Raw genomic sequence first — 12,323 nt, 5'->3', positions numbered from 1 at the left:
AATCACCTGCAGGTTATCCTTCTTGATAGAGTCCCACATGATTCTTAGGGTTTCTTCATTTTTTTTAATTCTTTTATCTGATTTCTTTTCAGCTATGTTGGTGTTGTATCCCTGGTCCTCCAGATGTCCCACTCTGCATTCTAATTGCTCGAGTCTGCTCCTCTGACTTCCTATTGCGTTGTCTAATTCTGTAATTTTATTGTTAATCTTTTGGATTTCTACATGTTGGCTCTCTATGGATTCTTGCAACTTATTAATTTTTCCACTATGTTCTTGAATAATCTTTTTGAGTTCTTCAACAGTTTTATCAGTGTGTTCCTTGGCTTTTTCTGCAGTTTGCCTTATTTCATTTGTAATGTCTTGAAAATAAGCATTCTGTAAATTAGTTTTTTATATTCTGTATCTGATAATTCCAGGATTGTATCTTCATTTGGGAAAAATTTTGATTCTTTTGTTTGGGGGGTTGGAGAAGCTGTCATGGTCTGCTTCTTTAAGTGGTTTGATATGGATTGTTGTCTCCGAGCCATCACTGGGAAACTAGTTTTTCCAGAAAATCAGCTAAAAAAAAAATGCATTCAGATCCCTATCAGAGTTCTCCCTCTGGCTCAGGCTATTCGGATGTTAATGAAGCCGCCTGGGGAGGGTGGGGGAGGGAACAGAGAGATAGGAGAGTAGCACGTCAGAATATAGCCAGAGTTGCTTGTCTTGCTTGGAATGATTATTATATCTGAGATTCCCGGGGGCGCGTCGCCTATGTGTGCTGGCTGTGTGGAGATGGCCCCCGGGGGGTCTGGCCCACTGGAGTCACGGTCAGATCCTCCGCTTCCAGCCCCACGCCCGGCCTCAAGGCTCCCCTACTGGGATGGTGCACTCTCGACTCCAAAATCAGTCGCTGCCTCACGGGGACTTCTGGTCCCTCCAGCCATGTTGCCGTGCCGCCTCAGCGAACCGGTTGGGCCCCCTCCCAAGGTTAGTTCAGATGGGTGGAGCAGCTCCCCGTGCTTGTGCCGTGACCGAGTGTCCCGGCTGGAACACTGTTCTCACTGCTCCAATACCAGTCGCTGCCTCCCGGGGACTTCTCCTACCGGCTGCGTCCCATGCCGCCCATGCGACCGGGCTGGGCCCCTCCTGTGGTTAGTTCAGGGGGGTGGAGCAGCTCTCCGTGTTTATGCCGTACCTGCATCCAGTCCAAATCCTGGGCGGGATGGTTCCCCGGCTGGGACGCTGCTCACCCCGTCCCAAGACCAGTCACTGCCTCCCAGGGACTTCTCCTACCGGCTGCGTCCCACGCCGCCCGCGGAACCGGCTGGTCCCCCTCCCGGGGTTAGTTCAGGGGGGTGGAGCAGCTCTCTGTGCTTGTGCCGTACCTGACTGGTACGCTGGCTCCAGGCTCTGAAAACAATCGCTGCTTTCCCGTATTAGTTCGTTCTCCGTCTCTAAATCTGTGTTTGTTGTTCAGGGTTCGTAGATTGTTACGTATGTGATCGATTCACTTGTTTTTCCGTGTCTTTGTTGTAAGAGGGATCCGAGGTAGCATCTGCCTAGTCCGCCATCTTGACTCCGCCCCAGGTTAAATAAGATTTTGTGTGCTGACTTATACCTAGTGACCATTTACAATGTTTAGATGGATAAAATCTTGCAAAATTTAATTAACTTTCAATAAATCTTTGACTTGAATTTATAGTTCCAGGAATGATTACTTTAAAAGTACACATCTCAAATGGAGAAATGCTTCTAAGAGATGCAGAACAAAAAAATGAAACTTCAGAATGACTGATAATGTTTTATCTACACAGTATTCTTGCTTTCTCTTCATACTTCTTTTAATTTTTATTGTACTTTAAGTGGAATTTTACAGATCAAGTCAGTCTCTCGTACAAAACCTTACATATGCCTTGCTATATACTCCTAGTTACTCTCCCCCTAATGAGATAGCACACCTGTATTTCTGTATGCATTCAGCCAGCTTTGTCCCCCTCGGCCTTCACATTTCCCATCCAGACAGGAGCTGTACACATAGTCTCATATGTCTGCTTGATCTAAGAAGCTCACCCCTCACCAGTATCATTTTCTGTCTTATAGTCCAGTCCAATCCCTGTCTGAAGAGTTGGGTTTGAGAATGGTTCCTGTTTTGGGCTAACAGAAGGTCTGGGGACCATGACCTCTGGGGTCCTTCTAGTCTCAGTCAGACCGTTAAGTCTGGTCTTTTTAGGAGAATTTGGGGTCTGCATCCCACTGCCTTCCTGCTTCTTCAGGGATTCTCTGTTTTGTTCCCTGTCATGGCAGTCATCAGTGGTAGCCAGGCACCATCTAGTTCTTCTGGTCTCAGGCTGATGTAGTCACTGATTTATGGGGCCCATTCTGACTCTGGGGCTCATAATTACCTCTTGTGTTTGGTGTTCTTCATTCTTCTTTGTTCCAGGTGGCTTGAGACCAATTGATGCATCTTAGATGGCCACTTGCTAACATTTAAGACCCCAGACACCACTCTCCAAAATGGGATGAAGAATATTTCCTTAATAGATTTTATTATGCCAATTAACCTAGATGTCCCCTGAAACCATGGTCCCCAGACCCCCATTCCTGCTATGCTAGCCTTCGAAGCATTCGATTTATTCAGGAAATTTCTTTGCTTTTGGTTTAGTCCAGATGGGCAGACCTCTCCTGTATTGTGTGTTGTCCTTCCCTTCGCCTATATTAGTTCTTGTGTGCTATCTAAATAGTGAATCCTCTTCTTTCTCTCTCTCCCTGCCCCCCTCATAACCATCAAAGAATATTTTCTTCTCTGTTTAAGCTGTTGCTTGAGTTCTTATAATAGTGGTCTCATACGTTATTTTTCTTTTTGCAACTGAGTAATTTCACTCAGCATAATGCCTTCCAGATTCCTCCATGTTATGAAATGTTTCACAGATTCCTCACTGTTCTTTATGGATGCATAGTATTCCATTGCGTGATATAGTATTCCATTCATCCATTGATGGGCAACTTGGTTGCTTCCATCTTTTTGCTATTGTAAACAGTGCTGCAATGAACATGGGTGTGCATATATCTGTTTGTGTGATTGCTCTTATTGCTCTAGGATATATTCCAAGGAGTGGGATTGCTTGATTGTATGGTAGTTCTATTTTTAGCTTTTTAAGGAAGCGCCAAATCGATTTCCAAAATGGTTGCACCATTTTACATTCCAGCCAACAATGTATAAGTATCCCAGTCTCTCCACAACCTCTCCAACATTTATTATTTTGTGTTTTTTGGATTAATGTCAGCCCTGTTGGAGTGAGATGGAATCTTATTGTAGTTTTGGTTTGCATTTCTCTAATGGCTAATGATTGTGAGCATTTTCTCATGTATCCGTTAGCCACACGGATGTCTTCTTTAGCGAAGTGCCTGTTCATATCCTTTGCCCATATTTTAAATTGGGTTATTTGTCTTTTTGTAGTTCAGTTTTTGCAGTATCATGTAGGTTTTAGAGACCAGACCCTGATGGGAAATATCATAGCTAAAAACTTTTTCCCAGTCTGTAGGTGCTTGTTTTACTCTTTTGGTGAAGTCTTTGGATGAGAACAGGTATTTGATTTTTAGGAGCTCCCAGTTATCTAGTTTCTTTCCTGGTGTATGTGCATTGTTAGTAATGCTTTGCATACAGTTTATGCCGTATATTAGGGCTCCTAGTGTTGTCCGTATTTTTTCTTCCATGATCTTTATTGTTTTAAATTTTATATTTAGGTCTTTGATCCCTTTTTATTTAGTTTTTGTGCATGGTGTGAGGTATGGGTCTTGTTTCATTTTTTTGCAGGTGGATATCCAGTTCTGTCAACACCATTTGTTGAAGAGACTGTCTTTTCCCCATTTAACTGACTTTGGGCCTTTGTCAAATATCAGCTGCTAATATGTGGATGGATTTATGTCTGAATTCTCAATTCTGTTCCTTTGGTCTATGTATCTGTTGTTGTACCACTACCAGTCTGTCTTGACTATTGTGGTGGTATAATAGGTTCTAAAATCAGGTAGTGTGAGGCCTCCCACTTTGTTCTTCTTTTTCAGTAATGCTTTACTTACCTGGGGCCTCTTTCCCTTCCATATGCGGTTAGTAATTTGTTTTTCTGTTTCATTAAAAAATGTCGTTGGATTTTGGATCAGAATTGCATTGTATACATAGATAATTTTTGGTAGAATAGACCTTTTTACAATGCTAAGTCTTCCTATCCACGGGCAAGGTATGTTTTTCCACTTATGTAGGTCTCTTTTGGGTTCTTGCAGTTGTGTCTTGTTTTCTTTGTTTAGGTCTTTTACGTCTCTGGTTAGGTTTATTCCTAAGTATTTTATCTTCTTGGGGGCTGTTGTAAATGGTGTTGATTTGGTGATTTCCTCTTCAAAGTTTTTTTTGTTGGTGTAGAGGAATTCAACTGATTTTGGTATGTTTATTTTGTATCCTGTTACTCTGCTGCACTCTTCTATTAGTTTCCGTAGTTTTCTTGAGGATTCCTTAGTATTTTCTGTACATAAGATCATGTCATCTGCAAATAGAGATACTTTTACTTCTTCCTTACCAATCTGGATGCCCTCTATTTCTTTATCTAGCCTAATTGCTCTGGCTAGGGCCTCCAGCAGAAGGTTGAATAAAAGTCGTGTTAAAGGGCATCCTTGCTAAACCAAAAGCAAAGATGTTTCCTGAATAAGCTGAAAACTTCAAAGGCCAGCGTAGCAGGATGGGGGTTTTGGAGCCATAGTTTCGGGGGACATCTAAGCAAATTGGCATAATAAAATCTATTAAGAAAACATTCTGCATCCCACTTTGGAGAGTGGCATCTGGGGTCTTAAACGCTAGCAAGCAGCCATCTAAGGTACGTTAATTGGTCTCAACCCACCTGGAGCAAAGGAGAATGAAGAACACCAAAGACACAAGGTAACTATGAGCCAAAGAAGCAGAAAGGGCCATGTAAAGCAGAAACTACATTAGCCTGAGACCAGAAGAACTTGATGGTTCCTGGCTACAACCAATGACTGCCATGATAGCGAACACAACAGAGAACCCTTGAGGGAGCGGGAGAGAAGTGGGATACAGGTCCCAAATTTTTATAAAAAGACCACATTTAATGTCTAACTGAGACTGGAAGGACGCTGGAGGTCATGGTCCCGAGACCTTCTGTGAGCTCTACACAGGAGCCATTTGCAAAGCCATCTCTTCAGACAAGGATTGGACTGTTCTATGGGATAGACAATGATACTGGTAAAGAATGAGATTCTTGGATCAAGTAGACACATTAAGACTATGACTATGGTGGCATCTCCTGTCTAAAGGGGAGATGAGAGGGTACAGGGGGTCAAAAGCTGGCCAAATGGACATGAAAAGAGAGTGGAGGAAAGGAGTGTGCTGTTTTATTAGGGGGAGAGCAATTAGGAGTATATAGTAAGGTCTTTATAAATTTGTGTATAAATTTTTGTATGAGAGTCTGACTTGATTTCTAAACTTTCCGTTAAAGCACAATAAAAATTAAAAAAAGAAAAAAAAAGTGCATCCTTGTCTGGTTCCTGATCTCAAGGGGAATGCTTTTAGACTCTGCATTTATGATGATGTTGGTTAATGGCTTTGTATAAATGCTTTTTATTATGTTGTGGAATTTTCCTTCTAATCATATTTTGCTGAGTTTTTATTGTGAATGGGTGTTGAAGTTTGTCAAATGCCCTTTCTGCTTCAATTGATAAGATCATGTGGTTCTTGACTTTTGTTTTATTCATATGATGATTACATTAATTGTTTTTCTAGTGTTGAGCCATTCCTGCATATCTGGTATGAATCCCACTTGGTCATGGCAAATTTTTTTTTGATTTTTTTTTGATAGCCAAAGTTTTACTGGCTAGAATTTTGTTGAGGATTTTTGCTTCTAAGTTCATAAGGGATATAGGTTTGTAATTTTCTTTTTTTGTGGTGTCTTTACCTGGTTTTGGTATCAGGGATATGCTGGCTTCATAGAATGCATTTGGGAGCATTCCATCCTTTTCTATGCTCTGGAATACCTTTCGTAGTAGTGGTGTTAACTCTCCTCTGAAAGTTTGATAGAACTCTCCAGTGAAGCTGTCCAGGACAGGGATTTTTTTTCTGGGAGTTTTTAATTACCTTTCAATGTCTTCTTGTGTCATGGGTTTATTTAGTTGTTCTACCTTTGTTTGTGTTAGTTTAGGTAGGTAGTAAGCTTCAGGAAATTCATCCATTTATTTCTAGGTTTTCAAAAGGAACAAATTCTTGAGATCAGCATACCACAGAGAAATGACACCCAAAATTTGATGAAATCTTCCCTCAAGGCATTTTTGGATTCCTATGGGGTCCACTTGATGGTAATGGGTTTGGTTTTCCTTTTTTAACTGTTCATGGAGCCCTGGTGGCGTAATGGTTAAGAGCTTGGCTGATAACATAAAGGTCAGTGATTCGAATCCACTAGCTGCTACTTGGAAACCCTATGGGGCAGTTCTACTCTGACCTCTGGGATTGCATGAGTTGGAATCAACTCAATGGGTTTGGGTTTGTTTGTTTGTTTTGTTTGTTTTTTGAAGCTGTGAATATACAAGATGAGATTTCAAAAAATCTAGCAGAAAACAGAAACCGAGAGTCTGAAGAGATAAGCAGAGATTTCAGGAGTCACAGGGTGAAATAGGAGTCAGGGCACACTAAACAGGAGCGGCCCTGGTACACAGAACAGGCTTCAGTTGAGATCGTGGGAAGGCCATTTTCCTGAGTAAGGGCCATATCCCAGGAGAAAGATCAAAATTGATATGGACCATCTTTAAAATGCATAAAAATAACTTTTAAGTGGGATTAAAACTATCTACCTCTACTCTATCTACCTGCTGAAAGAAAACCTTTTCTTGGTTGGGTTACTACACACAATGTCTGTGGAATTTTTTAAATGCAATATCCTGCATTTAAAAAAAAAAAAAAATGAAGCACGCTAAGAAATAGCACTAAATGCTCAAAAACCCAGAGAAGAAACAGTAGAAGCAGACTCACAAGTGACTAAGATTTTGAATCAATACTAAGATGAACAATTACATGAATGACACCAGTTTTTTTTCTTTTTTAAATCTGAAAAAGAGGTTAAATATGAGTTTAATATTGCTCAAGGGTCTTTTTGATTAACATTGTTTTTTTATTCCCAGAAATTTCTGCAGGGCTCTTTTCATATCTTTGTTCCTAAGACTGTATATCACTGGGTTAAGGAGTGGGGTCATGACAGAATAAAATAGGGTCACAATTTTCTGCATTCCATCTTCTTCCTGAGATGATAGACTCCCATACATGACCAGTACTGAGCCATAGAAAAGTGAAACCACAGCCAGATGAGACCCACAGGTAGAGAAGGCTTTTCTTTTCCCAGCTGCTGAGGGGACTCTTAGTACAGCTCTTAGGATGAGGGTGTAGGACCCCATGATGAAAAGAAACAGAATAATGAGGGGCAGAGGACTTAAGGTGGAGAAGAAAAGCTCCATCACAGGAGCTCTTTTGCAAGTGAGTGCTAGAAGAGGACCTGGGTCACATAGGAAGTGGTCAATAATCCTGGATCCACAAAAGGACATTTGGGAAATGATGATAATAGGAAGCAAAAACCAGAGGAAACCAAATATCCAGCAATTGACCACAAGATTGGTGCAGAGACATCCAGTCATAATGGTTGGATAGTGTAGAGGCCGGCAGATTGCAAGGTATCTATCAAATGCCATAACCACCAAGAAAAAGCCTTCTGTAGAACCCAGGGAGAAGAAAAAGTAGAATTGGAGAAAGCACCCAGAGAAGGGGATGACTTTGGTCTCAGAGAGGAAATTGGCCAACATGTTGGGGACAGTGGAGGTGACATAGCAAATCTCCAGGAAGGAGAAGTTGGCGAGTAGGATGTACATGGGTGTGTGGAGTCTCTGATCCCAGCGCACAGCACAGATGATGGAACCATTCCCCACAACGGTCATGAGGTAGACAACAGAGAAGAGGACAAAGAGGAGGATCTGACCCTCCCTGGGACAACGGAAGCCCAGGAGGATGAATCCAGTGATGGTCTTGGAGTTGTTGGGGGTGTTAAAGATTTTCATGTGTCTGTGAGCTGTAAAAGACCAACAAATACAGAATAAGAATGTAAAAACATATAGGTACCCAGGCAGGTGGGGCCAAGATGGCGGACTAGGTAGACGCTACCTCGGATCCCTCTTGCAACAAAGACTCGGAAAAACAAGTGAATCGATCACATACATAACAATCTACAAACCCTGAACAACAAACACAGATTTAGAGATGGAGAACGAACAAATATGGGGAAGCAGCGACTGTTTTTGGAGCCTGGAGCCAGCGTCCCAGTCAGGTAACCTTGGCGCCGGGATTAGGTCTGGGCCCAGAGGAGCTGAACTCAAAATCTCATGACAGCGCAAACAAGGGGAGCAGCCCTACCCCCCTGAACTCACTCCGGGAGGGGGCCCAGCTGGTCCACGCGGGCAGCGTGGTGACGCGGCTGGTGGGAGAAGTCCCCGGGAGGCAGTGACTGGTTTTGGAGCCAGGAGTGCAGTGTCCCAGCAGGGGAACCTTGACGCTGGGCTTTAGACTGGCAGCGGAGGATTTGACTGCGGCTTCAGCGAGTCAGACCCTTGGGGGCAATCTCCACACAGCCAGCACACATAGGCGACATGCCCCTCGGGAATCTCAGATAAAATAGTCATTCCAAGCAAGATTAGTAACTTTGGCTATATTCTGAGGTGCTACTCTCCTATTTCTCTGAACCCTCCCCCACCCTTCCCAGGCGGTTTCATTAACATTGGAATTTCCTGAGCCAGAGGGAGAATGACTCCGGTTCTGTGACGGCTTTGCTTCCCCCTCTCTTTTTTTTTTTTTTGGTTTTTTCCTAATCCATTCTTCCGGCCTGAGAGAAGAAACCACAAAAAACTCAGGGACCAAAAATCCATCCCTAATTGGACTAAAAACAAAGAACCAGCTACAGCCAAGCATATATGATCCAAATCTCGGACTTTCATCCTTACAGGGAACAAGGTGGTGGTTATAATCCAAAGGCAGTTCTGATAGGGATCTGACTGCATTTTTCTTTTAGCAGATTTTCTGGAAAAACAAGTTTCCCAGGTCTGATATCTCTGCTTATTCAACCGAGCCCTAACTGACCCACAACAGGGAGCAGAGGGCTGAAGCTCCCCCAGACCACCTAGCCTCTTGCCTTGGGGGTCTAAGGAGGGTGACATCTACCAATGAGTAGAGGTACTTGCATTGGGGGCCTAAGGTACAGCTGCAGTGCCCTCCCACCAAGATGCTATAGGAATAGAGACACACCTACCTCACTGACATTTGGGGGAAGCCTGTCAGCATCCTGCCCCCCCTGGAGGGTGAACCCCAGCTGCTACTAGAATCTGGTGCACACAACTATCACCACTACTTCTCGAGGTGGATAGGTGTTAGGGTGCAGCACACACTTGATGACCCAAAATCAGATTCTACTCAAGAATAGTGAACAGACTCAGGCATATACATCTGGCAACAGCCCAAACCAGCTAGTAATAGATCATAAGTAAGTCAAGGGCTACAACAAACAAGACAGCACAATCTGTAGCCCATCCACGTATATTGAAAGAAAACAAAACAAGATAAGACTCAGTGAGCAATTATAGAATAAACCACTACTATATATATCTTTTTATATATATCTTAGTGATGGCTCGGAGACAGCAGTCGACATCAAACCACATAAAGAAGCAGACCATGACAGCGTCTACAACCCCCCAAACAGAAGAATCAAAATCTTTCCCAAATGAAGATACAATCCTGGAATTATCAGATACAGAATATAAAAAACTAATTTACAGAATGCTTCAAGACATCAGAAACGAAATAAGGCAAACTGCAGAAAAAGCCAAGGAACACACTGATGAAACAGTTGAAGAATTCAAAAAAGATTATTCAAGAACATAGTGGAAAAATTAATAAGTTGCAAGAATCCATAGAGAGACAGCATGTAGAAATCCAAAAGATTAACAATAAAATTACAGAATTAGACAAGGCAATAGGAAGTCAGAGGAGCAGACTCGAGCAATTAGAATGCAGAGTGGGAAATCTGGAGGACCAGGGAATTAATACCAACATAGCTGAAAAAAATTCAGATAAAAGAATTACAAAAAAATGAAGAAACCCTAAGAATCGTGTGGGACTCTTATCAAGAAGGATAACTTGCATGTGATTGGAGTCCCAGAACAGGGAGGGAGGACAGAAAACACAGAGAAAATAGTTGAAGAACTCCTGACACAAAACTTCCCTGACATCATGAAAGATGAAAGGATATCTATCCAAGATGCTCATCAAACCCCATTTAAGATTGATCCAAAAAGAAAAACACCAAGACATATTATCATCAAACTCACCAAAACCAAAGATAAAGAGAAAATTTCAAAAGCAGCCAGGGAGAAAAGAGAGGTCTCCTTCAAGGGAGAATCAATAACAATAAGTTCAGACTACCCAGCAGAAACCATGCAGGCAAGAAGGGAATGGGATGACATATACAGAGCACTGAAGGAGAAAAACTGCCAGCCAAGGATCATATATCCGCAAAACTCTCTCTGAAATATGAAGGTGAAATTAAGATATTTACAGATAAATACAAGTTTAGAGAATTTGCAAAAACCAAACCAAAGCTACAAGAAGTACTAAAGGATATTGTTTGGTCAGAAAACCAATAATATCAGATATCAGCACAACACAAGGTCACAAAACAGAACATCCTGATATCAACTCAAATAGGGAAATCACAAAAACAAATTAAGATTAATTAAAAAAAACTGCTCATAACAGGGAATCATTGAAGTCAATATGTAAAAGATCACAGTAATCAAAAAGAGGGACTAAATACAGGTGGCATAGAACTGCCAAATGGAGAGTGATACAAGGCGATATAGAACAATACAAGTTAGGTTTTTACTTAGAAAAATAGGGGTAAATATTAAGGTAACCACAAAGAGGTATAACAACTCCATAACTCAAGATAAAAACCAAGAAAAACGTAACAACTCAACAAACATAAAGGCAAACGCTATAAAAATGAGGATCTCACAATTTACTAAGAAAAACGCCTCAGCACAAAAAAGTAAGTGGAAAAATAAAATTGTCAACAACACACATAAAAAGGCATCAAAATGACAACACTAAACACTTATTTATCTATAATGACGCTGAATGTAAATGGACTAAATGCACCAATAAAGAGACAGAGAGTCTCGGACTGGATAAAGAAACACGATCTGTCTATATGCTGCCTACAAGTGACACACCTTAGACTTAGAGACACAAACAAACTAAAACTCAAAGGATGGAAAAAAATTTATCAAGCAAGCAATAAGCAAAAAAGAAGAGGAGTAGCAATATTAATTTCTGACAAAATAGACTTTAGACTTAAATCCACCACAAAGGATAAAGAAGGACACTATATAATGATAAAAGAGACAATTGATCAGGAAGACATAACCATATTAAATATTTATGCACCCAGTGACAGGGCTGCAAGATACATAAATCAAATTTTAACAGAACTGAAAAGTGAGATAGATACCTCCACAATTATAGTAGGAGACTTCAACACACCACTTTTGGAGGACAGGACATCCAGTAAGAAGCTCAATAGAGACACGGAAGACCTAATTACAACAATCAACCAACTTGACCTCATTGACTTATACAGAACTCTCCACCCAACTGCTGCAAAGTATACTTTTTTTTCTAGTGCACGTGGAACATTCTCTAGAATAGACCACATATTAGGTCATAAAACAAACCTTTGCAGAGTCCAAAACATCGAAATATTACAAAGCATCTTCTCAGACCACAAGGCAATAAAACTAGAGATCAATAACAGAAAAACTAGGGAAAAGAAATCAAATACTTGGAAAATGAACAATACCCTCCTGAAAAAGACTGGGTTATAGAAGACATCAAGGACGGAATAAGGAAATTCATAGAATGCAACGAGAATGAAAATACTTCCTATCAAAACTTCTGGGACACAGCAAAAGCAGTGCTCAGAGGCCAATTTATACTGATAAATGCACACATAAAAAAAGAAGAAAGAGCCAAAATCAGAGAACTGTCCCTACAACTTGAACAAATAGAAAGTGAGCAACAAAAGAATCCATCAGGCACCAGAAGAAAACAAATAATAAAAATTAGAGCTGAACTAAATGAATTAGAGAACAGAAAAACAATTAAAACAATTAACAAAGCCAACAGCTGGTTCTTTGAAAAAATTAATAAAATTGATAAACCATTGGCTAGACTGACTAAAGAAATACAGGAAAGG

General features: G+C 41.1%; 1 protein-coding gene across 1 annotated transcript; it reads right to left on the bottom strand.

Moving 5' to 3' along the window:
- Positions 1 to 6,975: 6,975 nt before the first annotated feature.
- Positions 6,976 to 8,186, bottom strand: LOC100665647 (olfactory receptor 11G2-like). The gene has a single exon (XM_010601024.3). It carries the CDS (start codon positions 8,077 to 8,079, stop codon positions 7,132 to 7,134), a length of 948 nt encoding a protein of 315 aa, XP_010599326.1. The 5' UTR covers positions 8,080 to 8,186; the 3' UTR covers positions 6,976 to 7,131.
- Positions 8,187 to 12,323: the final 4,137 nt, after the last annotated feature.

This window comes from Loxodonta africana, chromosome 10, assembly GCF_030014295.1.
Source record: "Loxodonta africana isolate mLoxAfr1 chromosome 10, mLoxAfr1.hap2, whole genome shotgun sequence".
NCBI lineage: Eukaryota > Metazoa > Chordata > Mammalia > Proboscidea > Elephantidae > Loxodonta > Loxodonta africana.
Note: the sequence above shows the minus strand (reverse complement) of the source record. Positions and strands in the feature narration are given on the sequence as shown.